The following is a 20036-nucleotide window of genomic DNA, read 5'->3' on the forward strand; positions in this document are numbered from 1 at the left end:
AAAAAAAAAAAAAAAAGAATACTGGAAACATGAAGCAAATACATTCATAAAAAAATTGCCTAGTTTGTACACAGCATAAAAATAGATTAGGTCAATTTTATAAACCAATAGACACGAAAAGAAAAAATGGCAAGGTTTTAGTTAATGAACAAGCTTCAGATATTATTTTCATTTTCAATCCTGTCTTGTTAATGTGAGAAAAAAAACATGTAAACAAACATCTATACAACTGGATGCATACAAATCAAATAGCATCACACAAGACAAAGGGTAAAGAAAAAGAAAAAAACCTCATACCTTACAAAATGGACTGACATGGACAACAGCCAGCAACAGACTTTATGAGCAACTTAAACTCTAAAAGCAGTTTTTGTTAATTTTCAGAACTTTTCTATCTTTATAATGACCTAAACACAATTTGCCCATTTGATATACAACCGTACAGAACTCTGCAATTTATAAAGCTCCTTCTTACATGTAGATAACAGTATCAACAGAGAAGGTTCCCCTCTCCCATGCCCCAAATCCTAAATTGTGACTTTCCCAAACAGACAGCAAAAATATGCAGATTAATTAAGGTAACACTGAAAAAAAAATTCTGGACAGCTGAGCTACAGAACAACATCTTAAAAGCTCAGGAGAGGAGAAGCTAATTCTTAATCTAAAAGTCCATTATAACTGAAGCAAAAAAGCAAAGCAAAGAACAAGTTAGACTTTACAACCAGGGAGATGCATCAGATAATCCAAGAACCAGCCAAAACGAAACAAAGAAACGGTCCTTAATAACTTCCAGGCTTTTAAAAGCTTAAAACAAACAAAAATGAATTTCCCTTGTGTTTTAAGGGAAAATAGGCTCTTCCTGCCCTTAGTTATTTAGTTGAAGGTTCTGACTCTCCCATTTGGAGAATCTGACTGCTTTGCAAAATACAGGATGGAAACACAGATAATTACTGATTTGGTAACAAAGTATCAACTTCAACTGGCCACAAGCAATTGTAAGTATCCATTGGTCCCAGTTGGTGGGGTCTGTGGTCACAGAGTTACAGAGAAGTATTGTCTTCTGTCTTTAAAGTACAGATAGCTAGGACCTTATCAATGAAGAAGAAAGGGAATTGGTATTACTGAGAACAAACAGCAAAACTAAAGAAACAGTACTAATGAGTTATTTCTCTTAGTTTCATTTTTTTTCCCTCAAAGTACATTCAAATCAGAAATACTGATCTGAATTGCATTTCAACACCATTTCAGATCGCCTTCTTTCAGGCATTATATATTTTCTTCCCCTAACAAACATCACTGCAAAAATGAGAGAACATGTCCATTTCTTTGTAAATTAAGGAACTTAAAGTATTAATATATGACTTACTTTTAACATATATACAAAAGAAAAGTAGCTTTCCATTAACTTGGACTAAAGCTCACCTCAATCTCTTTGCTAGTAGGGTAGCTTATCAATGGAAATATATTTCGATATAAATTATTTTCTATTTCACAGTTACATGTCTCAGATTTCAAAGGAGAAAACTAAAAGTATTTTCTAGAAAGTTAAATACAAAACAGCTGACAGGAATGACAAAATATTACTGTGGGTATTACTAGTCCTTGGCTCAAGCCCTCCACCCTCAGTCCTCTGTCAAGGTGCTCTTTAGATGCCTGCGGTGGGTGGAAATAGCCCCTTACATCAGTGGGTCAGAAGAGAGATGGAAACCTTTGACCATATATGGAATTGCAAAGAATGCTGCCTTCAACTGAAGTAGTAGTAAGGTCTCAAACGACTAAATCCTAAAAGCAAAACATACATACACACACATATACAGACTGTAATCTTAATCCTGACAAATTTCTATTTCCCCATTTATAGCCCTAAAACAAGAGCTCTTAATTCAATTGCTAAAGATTAGTATTTTGATCTCTGACTAGAATTTTATGAAGACTTCCAAGGCAGTTTCTGCTGACTACATAAAAAAGATCTAATCTTATCACAGCAAACTCTATGAGAAGTGTCAAAATTTGTTTCTTATTTAAAATATTCATTTGATAAACAATTTTCTAACATATAAATATTATGAATCAGTAATCAACTGTCCATACCAATCAAGATAGACCTAAAAAATGCTTCATTTTTATTTGTTCCATAAAACAAAACAATAGTTATTTATTATTTTCCAAAAACATACTGGCCCAGTTTCAATATACCACTGGAATTTAGAAGAAAGTTAATGCAGACTCATTTAGAGCCAAGAACAGTACAGTACATGTGTTTTATTTTGCTAATGAAGCCTGAGTGACTACAGATGCCAAAAAATGGGATGCTGAAGGAATTATTAAGCTCAGCATGAAAACACACCATGATCAATATGTCTGCCATGGCACGGGTAGCATACAGGTGCAATAACTGACTTCTCTAGTAAGGAAGCTGTCAGTTAAGAACACAATTTCGTGGTCGGACAGCCCTGGGTTCAAATTCTGGTCCTACCACTTATTAGTCACATGACTTGAGACAAATTACTCGTTTCCTTGGCTCTAAAATGAGTATAATAATCCTTAAGTTTGTCGAGGCTAAATAATAACAAACATGAACTCTCAAAATAGGGCCTGGCATGCAGTAATGACTTAATAAATAATAGCTATTATTACTCTAGGAGTGTACATTTTCAGAGCTTATTATTGCAGCCCAAGGACACAACTTCACAAAGCCACGAAGGTCCACACACTCACATTCCTCAATCTGACCTGACAGGTCTCAGTTTTGTCCACAGAATACAGAAACATGCCACTTACTCAGATGGGGTTTGGAAAAATAATGGTTATAAAAATAGAACCATTTTACCCTTCCTGGGACTACTTACCTACCTACCAAGTATAGAATAAAAACTGGCAATTACACTCTTCTAAGAATTTCACAAAGAGCCTTAATGAAAGCCATTCATTGCCGGCCACAGTAAAAGGAAAGACTTCTATCAACATGAAACTTACTTTAATGGCAAAGTACACATACATTGGAAAAACACCGTTAAAAACTTAAAGCTAGTTAGAAAATGCTTTTAAGAATAAACAATATAGCTTAAGGAAACTAGGTCCTTTTATTATAAAAAGAAATGTTTTCAACAGCTAATGAGTGTCAAATCTTAACAATATTCTTTGAGATTCTAACTCCATGATTATCATTGCAAACAATAGGCCTGGCTACTACTCTAGGTCCTAGTATATTTTACTGAGCCTGAGTGACTATGGTGGAAAAACAGTATGACTAGAAGGCCACAGGGTATGAGGCAGGTGCTCCCTACACTGAGCCAGGACTGGTGCCCCACACCTGTTAAGCAGAGTTGTGGGGAGATGGGAGGCAGGTGAGGCTTGCTGGCATTCCACCTGGCCTCCGCCTTCTGTTGGATCACTGGGGTTTCTGGATTCTCACAGCAGCGAGAACCCTATTGCTGTGTGATTGTTTCATCACATACTGTAATGTGGTGCTGGTGGGAATGGGGTGCATGGTGGACGTGATACACTTGGGTTATCCAGGAACCAACTCTCTCTCCCCAGGTCCATGGAGGAATTGTCAGAGAGAGAGAAACAGAGAGGCCGGTACGCCCCAACGGGGTCCCCCCACTGTGACCCACCCCCAGCCTCAGCTGGCCTGGACCCTGGGCACACAGCATACCTGCTGTGCTCAGGGAGGCCCCAGGATAGGACCCGGACCTTGCCCATGTGTTGTGCCTACACTGCACCACCACCTGCCCTCTGGGCAGTTTTCTGCACTGGATGATACTCTCCTTTATTCTGACTCTATAAATTTGGGCACAGAAATGAAGCAAGAGGCTGGGATAAACTGCAGATCTTTACAACTCACACAGAAGGAAACATAATGGATCCAGAATGCCCAAGAGAAAACAGTCAGATAGTCATCACGTCCCCAGAGATTTTTAAAAATTCAACTCATGATTTAGCAAATATATAAATAATAGACAAGCGCAGTTATGTTTAGGTGTCAAGAGTGATACACTGATGTGAAGTGCATAGGCAGGTGATGGCTATTCCTCCGTTTTCAGAAACACAGGAAACTGTTCACAGCTGATGACAAAAAGCTAAATTATTACAGTTCACACAACCAGCACTCAAATATTCACTGCCAGTTACAATGCTATTTGAAGAAGAAGTGGAGATTTGGTTTTCTCACTTTTTAAAAATTAAATGCCTGGCAGCTTTTGTTACAGTCCTTCGTTAAGTGTTTCTGGTATATGCCAGGCACTGTTTAAGTGCTCTGAATGTATCAATTTATTTACTTTTCATAATAATCTTATGAGGGAGGTATTATTATCTCTGCTTTTCAGAAGAGGAAACCACAGCACAGAGCAGTTTCAAAACTTGTCCAAGATCACGCACTTTCATTAGCGGCAAAGTGAAGACTTCAATGTAAGCATTCTGGAACCAGATCTTTAACTTACATATTTTGTGATCTAATAAAATAAACAATTACGGAGATTACACATTGCACCTAATTGTTTCAAAAGCATTTACTAAAGGCCTACTATGTGCTGTAAATACGAGAACAAAAGCTTTAAAGATACTAGATTTAAACTGAAATTCACGGGTCAGCATCTTAGTCCACTTGGGTTGATGTAACAAAATACTACAAACTGGGGAGCTTATAAGCAACAGAAGTTTATTTTTTACTGTTCTGACGGCTTGCAAGTCCAGGATTAAGGCACTATTAAATGCTGTGTCTTGTGAGGGGCTTTGTGGTTCACAGAAGGTGCCTTCTAGCCTGTCTTACCTGGTCAAAGGTGCAGAGCAGCTTTTCTGAGTCCTCTTTTATTTTATTACTTTTAAGGTTTTTGCCATAGGGCATGTGTGCAGTCTGCGAGAGGGAAAGTGAGAAATCATCCCCTGGAGGATGGCCACTCTGCAATCCCTTCTTCTCCATTCTCTTAGGATTTTGAGCACGCACACACATGCACCCAGTGTGATTTCTGAGCTGCTGGGTCCAGGGCACAGATGGCGGTCAACCACATGGAAGTCCAGCACCTTAACCACCACACCACCTGCTGGTCCCTGTAGGTCTTCCTTTATAAGAGCACTGATCATGACATAATTACCTCTCAAAGGTCCCCATCTCCTAATATCACCACACTGGTGATTAGGTTTCAACATATGAATTTCAAGGCAGACACAAACATTCAGACCACTGCCATCAGTCTCAATGAATAAGGTCAAGTCATCATATTTACTTGACTCCACTCCTGGTGAAATTGGGGGCAGAGAGGGAAGCAAGGCCTAGAAGAGTAATTTCACCAGTATATATATATATATATATATATAAAAAATCATCCATCAGCAAGAGGGAAGTTCTTCTAGGAAATGTTTGACTAAAGTTCTGATGAAATTCTCTAAAGGGACCAGTTATGCAATATTGGCTAAAGTCAGTATCTACTATTTTTAACAGTGGTTTCTTTCTATGGACACATGGCTGAGTCAGTGCTTAGACATAACTGGGGTTAACACAAGCCAAACAGCATTAGGTCTCATTCCAAAGAAATTGCAATAAAAATTTCAGTCTTAAGAATTCTTTTTAGGGTTCATGGATGAGGCTGTAAGGTTCCCTGTCGTTTCTAAGACACAAAGATGGATAATTCCTCAGAAAGTTACAGGGTCTTTCTTAGATCTGCACTGGGCAGAATTCCAGTCAGTAAGGTAAGTGGTACCTACCAATTTTGGATTCCAAATGGTACCGGGGCTTTTAAAACACTATAAAATGGGGGCCAGCAGGTGGCATGGTGGTTAAGAGCACTGGACTCCACATGGCTGACCATGGTTTGAGTCCTGAATCTGGTGGCTTGCTTTCTCACCTTCTCTTTCTCTCTCTCTCTCACTCATTCACTCTGTCTCTCCCGGGTCAAGTTAAAATAAACAAATGAGCTCATTCCATTCCTAGTGCAGCCATGGCTCGGGGCCCTAAGAAGCATCTGAAGTGGGTTGCAGTTCCAAAACATCAGATGCTAGATAAATTGACTGGTGTGTTTGCCCCTCGTCCATCCACTGGTCCCAAGTTGAGGGAATGTCTTTCTTTCATCATTTTCCTAAGGAACAGACTTAAGAATGCTTTAACAGGAGATGAGGTAAAGAAGATCTGCATGCAGCGATTCATTAAGATTGATGGCAAAGTCTGTACTGACATAACCTACCCTGCTGGTTTCATGGATGTCATCAGCATTGACAAGACTGGAGAGAACTTCCGTCTGATCTATGACACCAAGGGTCGCTTTGCTGTCCATCGTAATACACCTCAGGAGGCCAAGTACAAGTTGTGCAAAGTGAGGAAAATCTTTGTGGGCACAGAAGGAATCCCTCGTCTGGTGACCCATGATGCTCATACCATCTGCTACCCGGATCTCTCATCAGGGTGAGCAACACCATTCAGATTGACTTGGAGACTGGCAAGATTACTGATTTTATCAAGTTTGACACTGGTGACCTGTGTATGGTGACAGGAGGTGCTAGCTTGGGAAGAAGTGGTGTGATCACCAACAGAGAGAGACATCCTGGCTCTTTTGATGTGGTTCATGTGAAAGATGCCATTGGCAACAGCTTTGTCACTCGTTGTTCCAACGTTTTTGTTATTGGCAAAGGTAACAAGCCATGGATTTCTCTTCCCCGGGGAAAAGGCATCCACCTCACCATTGCCGAAGAGAGAGACAAGAGACTGGCAGCCAGACAGAGCAGTGGGTGAAATGGTCTCTAGATTTTATGTTAGAGAGGTCTTCATACTTAATTGAAGATGATACAGCATAAAAATAAAGTTAAATAAAAGAATTCTTAAAAAAAAAAAAAAAAACGCTTTGAAGTGACAAATTACATAGAAAGGGGCAGGTTCTTTTCTAGTCTCTGGGACCAGGAGTGATTCCACCTAGTCTCCCCTCCTATTCCCCCACCCCTTTCTCCTGCATCTTATGTACACAGACGCCTGAAGCCCCTCATGTTGCCTTTGGTTGTGCAAATCCGTTTCAACTCCCTTCCCGTACCAACAACAATTTTTTAGTCCAAATGCAGCCTTTTTCCTTTTCACCAAGTTCTCCTCCTATTCCTTAGAGCGCCTAAAGCTGACTGGCTACTAAGGGGAAGGGAAACAGGAGCTGAAACCAAATTGCCAACTGGTAATAGGAGAAGAGGTAACGAGGGAGAGAGAGCGTTCCTACTGTCCGTAAGCAAACACCAGTGCCCGTCCCAGAGTGTAACAAGTAGGGAGGCATCACGCTCAGGTCCAGGGTTGCACTTGTACAACCACCCTCCCAATGCTCACGTGCCTCCTCCTAAAGACCTGGGGCCATCTTGGTAAACATGGCCCCAGTGGACAAGGGAAGACTTTGGCTACTCTCAAGTCAATGCTGATGGAGAAGAGTGGTTAGTGCGACCAGCCCTTCTGTTTTCTCACCAAGTTCTAATTTGATGTTTGACTAAAACCTGATCCTTTGCACGGTGCCTGACTAACTCTCCTATGTGAAAGAGGAACAGACACCAGAGCATAAGTGAGTCTCTGGCCCCAGGGCCTCAGAATCTGTTAGGAATCAGTTAGATATTCCAGGGCCATGGCATCCAAGGCGCCTGGAAAATGCACTGCAGGCACGAGGCTCTGTGAGTAACCAGGATTCCATACTTCTCAGGACCACCACTCTCCATCATTTTTTCTACTGGATCAAAGAATAAATAAGGTACATATACATCTTAAAACCAGACAGCTTCTTTCTGATCCCACCTTTCTTACTGACTACTCTCCATTTGATCCCACTGGGGCAGAAACTCCTTGAAAGAACTCTTCCATTTTCTATAAAACCCACCCTGCCAGGCTTTTGCCACCAGAACTGCTGTTACCCAGTTGCCAGTCCCCTTCACGGTGCTAAGTCTGAGTCCGTTTAGCACTACTGCCTCACACACTTTCTTCCCCTGTCGTCCAACAGATCGCACATTCTTGGTTTTCCTACTTCACTGCTCATCCTTCTCAGTTCCCTCTGCTCTGTGACTTTTTCATATTTGCATATTCCATGTCTCAACCATTGTTCTTCTCTTGTCTTCTTATATGTACCTCTCCTTTCCCCCAGTGACCTCAGCCTGTCTCACAACTTCAAATCCCACATACTTGGCAATTCCTACATTTATATTTCTAGCCCTGACCTCTCTCTGACTCCAGCCTCATATCCAAATGTCTCTCCAACACTGACATTTTGACAGCCATTAAACATCTCAAAATAAACGCATGGTATTGGGTAGTTAAGACACATTTTTGCATAGGAAAACACACCATGACTTTCCCAATGACCTAGAAGAACTCTTGACCTTACTTCCCTAATATGCTATGCCCCCATCCTTTCATCTCAGTCCACAGCAACTAGAATGCATGCTTGCATGCTCAGGCCAAGAAGCCTATAGTTATCCTTGACTCCTCTAAACCCAAATCTAATCTGTCAGGAAATTCTCTTGCCTCTACCCAAATCCTCTCTACCATCATTCCTCACCTGTATTAGTGCCACTTCCCAACAAGACTTCCTGCCTCTACACATGTGCTGCCACCACTCAACAGTCTATTCCCAATACAGATGCCAGGAAGAAGAGAAATAAAAGGAAAATAATTAATAACCAAGCAACATGCATTTAGGTACATAAACAACAAGACATAATGAAGGTGTCAAAGATGCTTGCACCTATACCATGAGTGCAGGCTGCTAACAGGTATGTGGACAGGCAACTCCCACGCTACGAGGGACATACTGCTGTGAGTAACGTGGTTTCCTTCACTGGGGGACAATTTCTTTTTGACTTCTGAATCAAATACAATTCTTCCTTAATTTATATAATAGTTGTATTCCTAAGTATTTCATTATTACTTAGACCACACACAAATGCTTTATGCATATATGTAAATAGTTATGTTAAGCTGGAGATTTTTCACTAGGAAAAGTAAGGTGAGTCATCTGCGTCACTGTGTGAGACTGTCCCTGTGCACAAGAGGGTGCCTGCTATATCTGCTGCTACCACTAAATGTCAGCAGCACCCCTTTAACAATGGTGTCAACCACAATGCGTTCACAAACTTCCCGAACAGCCCTGATGGCAAAATACCCTGCTTAGAAATACTACTTTAGAAATAAAGACCGTGCCCCTACAGGTATCTCTTGATTCTACAGTTTAATGGGAAGATCTGTGAATACCATTCAATGAGTGTGGCTCACACTGCTAAATCACTGTGCTCTGTGGGCTGGAACCACATGGCAGGCCCAGGTTCCACTCCCAGTGCAACCTAAAGGCTGGGTTCAGTGACACTGGCCTGCAATCCCAGCTACTTGGGAGTCTGAGGTAGGAGGATTACAGCATGGGCAGACCTTGTCCTTTTATTTATTTATTTTTTTTTAAGAGTTTTTTTTTTTTTTTTTTTTTAACCTTAGTGTACTTGCTGGAGAGAGATAGAGACAGTAAGAGAGAAAGTGAGAAATCAGTTCCCCTGGAGGGATGGTCCCACCACAATCCCTTCTCCTTCTCCATTCTCCTCCCAGGATCTTGGGCACACACACACACGTGCCCAGTGTGATTTTCAAGCCACCAGGTCCGGCACTTGAAGCACTGTCAGCCATATGAGAGTCTAGTAACGTAACCGCTACATCATCTGCTGGTCCTAGAGACCCTTTCTTAAAACAACAAACAAAGCAAAACAAAAGAAGCATAAAGGGTATATTCAAAAGCGAAAAGTTTCATCTTGGAAGTGGAATTAAAATGTATTCCAGATTATCCTACTATATCCGTGGTCCCCATGCCCTAACATGTGTGAGCTTGGATTCCTTGTGAGAAAAGAGTGGGGTTAGGATAGCTGGAGCTATACATCTTACATAATTTTAAATTTGGGGAGTACTGCTATGTATTGGGTCGTTGGAAAAGTCATGACACATTTTTGCATAGAAAAATATGTCATGGCTTTTCTGACAACCCAGTATCTGTTCTGTAGTTGATAAAAAGATGGGGAAGGACCAGTGTACAGGAACGAACACAGAGACTGACTGGAAATGGAAAGTTCTGTGCTGTTTTTCATGCTCTGTGAATAAAGAGATACTTTCACCCATTCAACAGGCCTTTATGTATTGGTACACACTGGGACTATCAAGATGAATGATTTTTTTGATCATGAAGAGAAGTCCAGAGGGAGCAAATCAGTCTCCAACTGTGTCTTGGTTTCTTCAACCTCAAATTGAACCTCCAAAGTAACTTCTAAGTAAAAACCGAAAATTGCAACTCTCTATATATGATTGTACAGTCTTTCCAATATGTCTTGGTGTGGCACAAAGAAAATACAAATAGGAGCAGGGGCTGTGTACTAGCGAGCTAGAGTAAAGTCACTCCGCTGACATTATTTTATTTTTCAAATAAGAATATAAATACTAGCCTGAGGAACCACTATTTTGTTAACACTAAGACTATTTCTACTCCATGATATATAATAAAGACGGAATGAATACACATTCAAATGATCATTTGGGGCACAATGGAATACGAATGGCAATTAATTTCAAGCTGTTTTTCTGAAAGGATTATTTGCTGTACCCAAAATAAAATGCAATCTTTAATCATTTTATCACTTGGGCAAAATTTGCAAAGAACTTGCACAGTGCAATTGCCTAATATTTAGAGCAGCTGATTTAATAACATTATATCAACTGGCTGGAAACAGTATATAGGTTTAAAGTTATCTATCTGCAATATTTTAAGTGAGAACATTTTAAAGTAGCAATATCCTTTGAAGAATGAGAATGTTAATTTCCTAAGATTATAAAGATACAAAGAATGAAAAGTACCAGTAAACCTTCTCACACAGAGACATGTGAAGTTTAGGTTACTACAGATTAATGCTTCTACTTATCCTCCAACTACAACTTTGTTTACTTATAAGTAATTTTGATCCCTTCAATTACCATAAGACCCAGTGCTCCTAAAAGTAAAAGTTGTCTCTGTTAAACTAGAATAAGAATACTACTTTTAAATTAGCCATGTCTGGCCCATCCACTTTTATTTATTTATTTATTTTTTGGAGAGGTCTTTGCTATAGGGTATGTGCGCTCGCCAGAAAGACAGAGAGACAGAAAGCAAGAAATCATCCCCTGGGGGGATGGCCTTGCCACAATCTCTTCTCCTCCATTCTCCTCTCGGGATCTTGGACATGCATGTGCACGCTCCTGGTGTGAGTTTAAGCCATCAGGTTCGGGACTTGAACCGTGGTTGACTACATAAGGGTCCAGCGACATAGCCATTATGCTAACTGCTGGTCCCTGGACCATCCACTTTTAGAACCACACCCAGCAGTACTTGTTTTCCCCTAAACACACTAAGCTTCTGGGCCTTTCTAGAATTTGTGGGTGCTACCTCCTATATGCTAAAAGGCCTTTTTACAATTCCCTAAAGACCTACTTGCCTTTAACTATTTGGCTTAAATGACAGCCACAAGAAGCTCTCCTTAACTTTGGCACAAAGCGCCTCCCCATGTGCTCCCATAGCACCTTCCTCATTTCACTGTTGCAGAATTATGACATGACCATAACCAGAGACTCTTTGTGGGCCTAAAGTCTAGGTAAGACCAAGTGTGAATGCAGATTTACTAATAAAGAGAACCATGGAAGATAATAGTAAAAAGGCTTTACTTTCATAGAAGATCCAAACCTTGAGGTATTCTATCTCCTCCAGTTTGGTATTATTAGCAGAAATTACCTATTAGGATAAAAGCATATTGGTATCTATATTACCAACTACTGTATCAATTTTCAAGGTTCGGAGAGTACATTTTCTTCCTAAGGAGGAAGCGTATCTCTGCAGTTGATGTAAAAAGCAAGTGCCTTTGATTCCAACACACTCTCTATGAAATGCATATAAAAACGTACACTTGAAACATTTACAAAAGAGTATTTCAGCCATTTATACAACAATTTATACAGAAAATAGGAAAACACAAAGAAAAGAAAGTATTCTACAAAAGGAGAGTTCACTGGGAAAATGAGTATGAGCACCGAACACTAGATCTCATGTTTTTTGCTTTTATTTATTTATTTTTATATGTTGGAGGGAATGTGTGCTCAGTAGAGAAAGTATCTCCCCAATGGTCATGCCGCAACCCTTTCCTCCATTTCTCCAACCTGTCAGGATTTGGGGCATTCAGGTACATGTGGAGAGTTTTTCAAACAGTTGGGGCCAAGATTCGAACTGTACAGTGGGTTAGGCGAATCCAGGTCCCTTACTCAGTAGGCCAAGGAACTAGCCCCATCTCAGGCCTTTCAATGTCAAAAAGCACTTGATTGGAGTGATATAGACCAACCCTATGCTGTAAATTAAGAACTTTGTTCATGGCTGGTTATGACAACCACCTGTGATGGCCGATGGAATGGACTATGGGGATACTTAAGGTGTATGAGAAGTACAAAGTGCATGACACAGCAGGAGCACCTGAAGACAAAGCCTACCCATCAGCACAGCTAAGATCATTTTCATAGATGGAGTGAGGAATTACAGGTGTCCAATTTCCAGACACACACACATTACATGCTTTTTGAGATGACAATTTCTTTAATGTTTACAGACACTCTAAAGATGGGTAGTGTTACCCTCAATTTAATGAGTTAGAATGAAAGCTCAGAAAGATGAATGTAACCTGACTTTGTCCCATGTACCCACTACTTTCCTGCCCAACGGAGATGGGCCCTTGTTCTCTGAGGGGACCAGGAGTCAGACACTAAGGGTGCAGCTAGAGGGACCATGTGTCCTGATTTACCTGAAAGAGTTTTTTGTTTTATTTTTTTAAACTACATTGTTATTTTGGCTTAATTATCAATTGTGCCCAGTTTTACTCTCCAAAGAGTCTGGTTTGAAAAACTGTCCTAAGTATAAGTGAAAAATCTACTTGTATAGAAACTTGTATAGTATTACACAACAGAAGGTTAATGTTCTTTATGGCTACGTAGTACTCCACTGTGTATATGTGTCACATTTTCTTGATCCATTCATCAGTTGTTGGGCTATTCTATGTCTTAGCTATTGTGACTAATGCTGTAATAAATATGAAGGTGCAAATGTTTCTCCAATTGAGTAATTTTATGTCCTTTTGGTAGATAACCAAAAGTGGATTACTACATCAAACGATAATTCTATTTTTTTTTTGAGGAACCTCCATATTGTTTTCCACAGTGGCTATACTAATTTACATGCCCATCAGCAGGGAATGGGGTTTTCTTTCTTGCAACCTTGCCAGTATTTATTATTTTCAGTTTTTTTTTTTTTTTTAATAATGGTCATTCTGAATAGGGTTAGGTGATGCCTTATTGTAGTTCTGATATGCACTTCTCTTTTGAAAAGGTATGAGAAATACTTTTTTTGAATTATTTATTTATTCATTCATATTAATTTGAACACACACACACACAAACAAAGTGAGAAAGCGAGCCACCAGGTTTGGGACTCAAACCGTTGTCGACCATGTGGGAGTGTTCAGCATCTTAACCACCACGCCACCTGCTGGTCTCCTGATGAACAATTTTTAAGTATTTTTTAGCCATTTGTATATCTGCCTTTGAGTTACATGTTCAGACTGACTGCCCATTTTTAAATTGGATTATTCATTTCTTTTCAGATCAGCTCTTCTGAGTTCCTTGTTTATCCTGGTTATCAATCATTTATCAGAGTGTAGTTCGCAAATATTTCCTCCTATTCTGTAGGTTGTCTCTTATTTGTTGTGTTCTCGCTCTCTCTCTAACTTGATATAATACTTCCTGTCTGTGGTTGGTATTGTTGCCAATGCATTATAGGTCTTATTTAAGAAGTCTTCATTTATTTCAATAACTCTTTCTTTAAAAAAAAACTGCCAGAGGACACATGCAGCAAGAGCAAGACAGAATGAGAGAGGGAAGGAGAAGAACTTCCGATGGGCCATGGTCACACCACAATCCTTTTTTAATTTCTTCAACCCTGCAGAATTTTAGGTATACATGAACAGGTACCTGACATGTTTTTCAAGGTGCCAGGGATGGGATTCAAACTGCAGTTGGCCAAGTGGGATATGCCTCCCAATGTTAAGCATTTAACCAATGCACTAGAGGGTCAGCAGTGCTTCCTCTGCTTTCCTCGAGTGGGGCTTTATATTTAAGTCTTTAATCCATTTTGAGTTAATTAAAAAAAAATTTTTATTTAATTTTTATTTATTATTTTTAAATTTCACCAGAGAGAGACAGAAAGAGAGCGAGAGCGAGAGCGAGAGCGAGAGAGAGAGATGGAAAGTGAGAGAGAAAGTGAGAAAGCAAGCCACCAAGTCCAGAACTCAAATCATGGTTGGCCATGTGGGAGTTCAGTGCCTTAACCACCACCTGCTGGCTCTGATTTTTCTAAATAGTGACAGGGGATATAGTTTCATTTTTCTGTAGATGGATATCCAGTCTTCCCAGCAATGTTGATTCAAAAGACTGTCTGTTCTCCACTAGATTGTCTTGAGACCTTGTCAAAATCAATTGTCTGTATGTTCTTGGATTTATTTCTGTATTTTCTATTTGATCCACTGGTCTATGTGTCTGTTTTTGTGCCAGTACCAAGCTGTTTGGTTATTATATATTTGCAAAATATCTGAAGTAAGGTAGGGAGATGCCTCCAACTTTACTCTTTTTACTCAGTATTGCTTTGGTAATATTGGCTCTTGTGATTTCAGACAAAGTTTCCTGATTTTTTTTTCTATTTTTGTGAAGAATGTTGCTTATATTTTCATGAAAATTACACCGAATTTATAGATTAGTTTGGGTAGTACTGACACCTAAAAGATACAATGCTAAGTTAAATAAGCCAGGCTAGAAAAGACAAATATTCTATGTCCCTACTTAACATATTTTGAGTTTCCTCACTCTTTAGCAGAAGCTAAATGGCTTTGATAGTATAAAAGTAGACAGAGTAATCATAGATACTAGAAAGAGCGAGAGGGAGAGAGGTTTGGGGAAAATTGATTAACAAACACAAGAATGTGTGCAAACAAGTGATACAGATTTTGAAATGGTGTACCACAGCAGAGTAAAAACTATTGACAAAACATACCTCAAAAAAAGGGAGTAGGGACCAGAAGTTAGAGTAATGGCTATGTTGCTAGACTCCCATGTACTTGATCATGGTTCGAGTCCCGGACCCGGTGGCTTAAACTCACGCTGGGCGTGTGTGCATGCGTGCCCAAGATCCCGAGAGGAGAATGGAGCAGAAGGGATTGCGGTGTGCCCATTCCCCCGGGGGGGGGGTGATTTCTCACTTTCCATCTCTCTGTCTCTCTGTCTTTCTGGTGAGCGCATGCGCCCTATAGCAAAAACCTCTTTAAAAAAAGGAGTAGAATGAATCTGAAATGTGTACAACATGACGCAACATTAAATATAGATGATGAATATGTACATATCATTGATGTGATTTTTTACACAATGTATATATACTCTTAAAAAGCACACTAAGGCCAGCAGGTGGTGTGGAGGTTGAGGTGCCGGATCGCACATGACTAGCTGCATGGTTCAAGCCCCAGACCCTGCAGCCTGAAAAAGCTAAAACCTGGAATAGAAGAATAAGAGAGGGAGAGGGAGATAATGCAATAGTTGATATAACCTTATATGAACCTTAACACAGTAAATCTATGCTTCTCAAAGGCAGAAACCAAGAATTCTAACCTATTCTACTTTTTTAACTTTCATGAGGTCTACTTTACATAACAGAAATTGTTTTTGCAAAATTACCTTAGGTCTTAAGAATAAAACACTTTGTATTTTAATCTTGTTTATTTTTATGTTTTCCCTACTGCATTAAAGTAGATATGGGTCCTATCTCAATATCCAATGATAGAAGCCAAGATGATAGTTACTGATGCAATTGGGAAATACATAATGACCCTGTTTCTGCAAACTCAGCCAATGGAAGAATGCAAATAATTGTGCCCACCTTTAAGATTATTCTGGTGATTATAGGAGTTAACCCAAAAAGAACCAAGTGTTAAAACATACACACATTACACACATACAATGCTACCAGTATAAATTGAAAAGACATATATACATGCTACAGATGCATTTTTCTTTTTCTGCAGATACCCAAGAAACTTCTAATAAAAGTAACTTTAAATTTTGAGACTTACTTTGTTTGTTTTTCTATAAGGCACATGATCTTGCTGGAGAAACAGAGAGAGAAAGCGAGAAATCACTCCCGGGAAGGATCTCTTTTCCTCCATTTTCCTTTTGGGATTTTGTGCACGAATGTACAAGTGCCTAGTATGAATTTGAAGCCCCTGGGTCCAGGTCTCAAACTGCTGTCAGCCATGAGGGAGTCCTGTGCCTTAACTACTACATCTCGTGCTGGCCTAGTAGTAGCTTTTTGATAGCAGAAATACAGTAGAAGGGAGCTAATCTTATTTTTTTAGTTTATACCTTCCTATGTACTTTAAACTTTTACTTTTATTTTTTTAAGAGAGATTTTTGCTATAGGATGCTTCACTTACTGAAGAGACAGAAAGCAACAAATCACCCCCCCCCCCCAGGGAGATGACCATGCCACAACTCTTCCGCTCCGTGCTCCTCTCAAGATTTTTGGCATGCACGCACATGGGCCTGGCGTGAGTTTTAAGCTGCTAGGTCCAGGACTCAAACTGTAGTCAACTACATGCGAGTGACATAAGCATTACACCATCTGCTGGGCCCTAAACGATTACTTTTTGTAAACAAGTAATTGTTTTAAATATACAATGACTACTCCCTTTTTTACGGCTAAAAACCTTTTTTTCCTGAAGTTCACATATATATAGATGATAACAGATATGTTGTGTTATAAAAACAATTTTCTTTAGTAATCAATCTTGCCTTCTCAGGAGGATATTCAGTAAATCTGAAAACTGTTTCATAATTTTAAAGTCAGATTTTATTTACACCTGAAAATAGTTAATTCGTGTGTGTGTGTGTGTGTATAAAAATTTCTTAAACTTCTTGCGAAAGTGTAATTGTTATCAATACAGTAGTCAAGAAAGTAAGTGGTGGAAGAGTAAATAATAAATCAAACTGGCTATGGAATGAAAATAGCTATACCAATTATTCCATTTAATCCATAAAGATTCAGTAAATTTGATTCAATGTTGTTGACAATCAATATTTAAATACTTGAAGTGCAGAAACACTGATGGAATTGACACAGGAGAAGGGGCTGAGATTTAAACCTAGGAAGTGCTATGATTTGAATGTCTGTCCCCTTCAAAACTCATGATGAAATTTAATCCTACTATAACAGTATTAATGGATTAGTACCATTATCACATAAGGATGAGTATTCGTTTTTCTCTCCCTCCTTTTTTTTTTTTTTTTTTTTTCTTCTTTGGTCTTTGTCCTTTTGCTTCCACCATATAATGATGTGGCATGAAGGTCCTCACCAGATAGCAGAACCTCAATTCTGGACCACCCATAATCCAGATGTCAATTAACAGATTTGGGACCAGCAGTTAGCGTAATGGCTATGTCGCTGGACTCCCACATAGTCGACCGTGGTTCGTGTCCCCCCCCCCCCCCACCCGGGGGCGTGAACTCACCCCGGGCGGAAGAAGAAGAAGAAGAAGAAGAAGAAGAAGAAGAAGAAGAAGAAGAAGAAGAAGAAGAAGAAGAAGAAGAAGAAGAAGAAGAAGAAGAAGAAGAAGAAGAAGAAGAAGAAGAAGAAGAAGAAGAATCACCAAAATAAGAAGAACAAGAAGAAGAAGAAGAAGAAGAAGAAGAAGAAGAAGAAGAAGAAGAAGAAGAAGAAGAAGAAGAAGAAGAAGAAGAAGAAGAATAAGAAAATGAACAGATTCACGTAAGTCAATAAGTCAATGAATCTGTTAATTACATATTAGCCAGTCTCAACATATTCTGCTGTACTGGTACTGAACGGACTAAGACAGGGACACGCTGGCCTTTATCATTCCTGGGGATGCTGTGCCTCATACTGGATGGAAAGGTACACATCACTGTCTGATATGACAGCAGCCCAGGTCAGTGTCTGCAGCCCTGCCCAAAGACTCAGACGCCCCTTTACTGTTCAATTCTGTGTAGAGTCCATCTCAATAAATATAGCTTTACAGTAAATAAATTTTTATTCCAAAAATGATATGACGAAATCTTACACATTTGATCAATAATTTTTAAAAAACATTTGATTATAAATAGAAAGCAAATTTGTTTCACAGAGCCATAATTATTTTTCTGCAGTTATATCATTTGGAAATAATCATCATTAACTCTTTGGTAGAGTTCCTTCTAGGTGCCCCACGCCCCACCCTATACAAATATTTTTTAAAAAGCACCATCAAGATTATAATTTATATTGTATCTTGATACTGTCTTTTCCAGGTTACTGCCATGTTTTCCCCATTTCATTAAATAGTTTTAAAAACCCTATAGGTAAGTAGATAAATTATTTTACTGATTGCATAGCAGTCTACCCTCTGGTTGTACTATACGACCATTCTGGTTGTATTATATATGACCAACCTTAGGAATGATATAGGTCTACATATGTTATGTTTTATGTGGAGGTTATTTAAATATGCATGTGTGTGTATAAAGATTATAAATATCTTATATATTAAAGATTCAAGACACATACATGATATATATATAAATAAAAAATATAAGATCCATTCAATGCGAAGTTGTAAAAAAATAAAATTTTTATCTAAGAAAAATAAAATGATTTTATTCTCTTTTCCAACAACTCTCTTTTGCATCATTTTTTCTTTTTTTTAGTACACTGGTTAGATATTTCATGCTATTTTAGATAGCAGTGATAACAGCAGGTATGTTGCTAATTCTAGCAGAAGAAAAGATTCTGGTGTTTCACCATCATTAGCATTTTGGCTCCTTACGGCCTGCTCGCAACTTTATTTCCAATAAAATATTAATAATGCATATCTCTAAACAGTGAAATAATAGGTAACTTTATTTTCTTTCACATCTTCCCAGTGAATGAATTTTGTATTTTTAAAAAATGTACATATATACACACAAACACACACACACACATATGTGTTTTGAATTTTAATCTATGTCTAATATTTTTCTTTAAATACTAAAATGGAAAAAAATCTTTTTCTTTTAGTTTTGCTATAGTGCTTGTGTGTTCACCAGAGAGAGAGAAAGAGAGGGAAAATGAGAAATCATCCCTAAGGGAGGACAGACATGCTGCAATCCCTTCTCCATTTTCCTTTGGGACTTTTGGGCGTGCACACACACACACACACACACACACACACACACATGCACTTGGCATGCTTTGCAAGCTGCCCGGTCCAGGACTTGAACCATGCAGTTGGCCAAACAAATCTTTAGTCTATGTCAGTTTATGTTCTTTTTTAAACTGTCTGCTAAAAGATACAAATAAATTTTTAAATTGGATATGATTATTTTCTTACTGACTTGAAATTATTTGTATAATATGGATATTAATTTTATTTGTTGAGTAAATATGTTATATATTAAAATGTAATTATATATTATATTTCAATTATATGTTATATATAGAGAAAAAGTGAGAGTGAGTACACGAATTGAGTACTCAAGTGATTGTGTTTCTGTGATATCACACATGCAAAATTTAATGATTTCACTTATTAAAGTTACATGTATGAATTATTCCCTAATTTTAACCTTTGCTTCTGTATAGTAAGACATTCTTCCCCAAACCTGAGATAAAATATTCCTGTATATCTTCTTCTAGGATATTTAGTACCTTTCTACATTTTTATATTCTTTATTTGTAATGGCATTTTTATCAATGTAATGTTCTTCTGAGCTTTCCACTCTGTTGCAAGTATGTGTCTATTATCAGCCTCGTTATTATTTAAAAATTATGATCTAGCATTATAACTTTCCCTTCATTATTATTCCTTATAAACATTTTCTCACTTTTATTTATTCTATGAAAATGGAATTCAGAATCACTGATCTGTGAAAAGTTACTGCTGGGATTTTGAGTAGAATTGTATTAAATATACAAATCAATATA

At 38.6% G+C, this 20036-nt stretch overlaps 2 protein-coding genes across 3 annotated transcripts in view; one reads left to right on the forward strand and one right to left on the reverse strand.

The window, feature by feature from the left end:
* Nucleotides 1-20036, reverse strand: part of RASSF8 (Ras association domain family member 8) — a 134962-nt gene that overhangs the window by 69427 nt on the left and 45499 nt on the right. The window lies entirely within an intron of this gene.
* Nucleotides 5922-6744, forward strand: LOC102494941 (40S ribosomal protein S4, X isoform-like). Its single transcript, XM_027771050.1, is given in 2 exon segments — nt 5922-6384; nt 6387-6744. Coding segments are annotated over 2 exon segments (786 nt in total). The 5' UTR covers nt 5922-5936; the 3' UTR covers nt 6725-6744.

Source organism: Tupaia chinensis, unplaced genomic scaffold (genome assembly GCF_000334495.1).
Source record: "Tupaia chinensis unplaced genomic scaffold, TupChi_1.0 Scaffold000028_1, whole genome shotgun sequence".
NCBI lineage: Eukaryota > Metazoa > Chordata > Mammalia > Scandentia > Tupaiidae > Tupaia > Tupaia belangeri.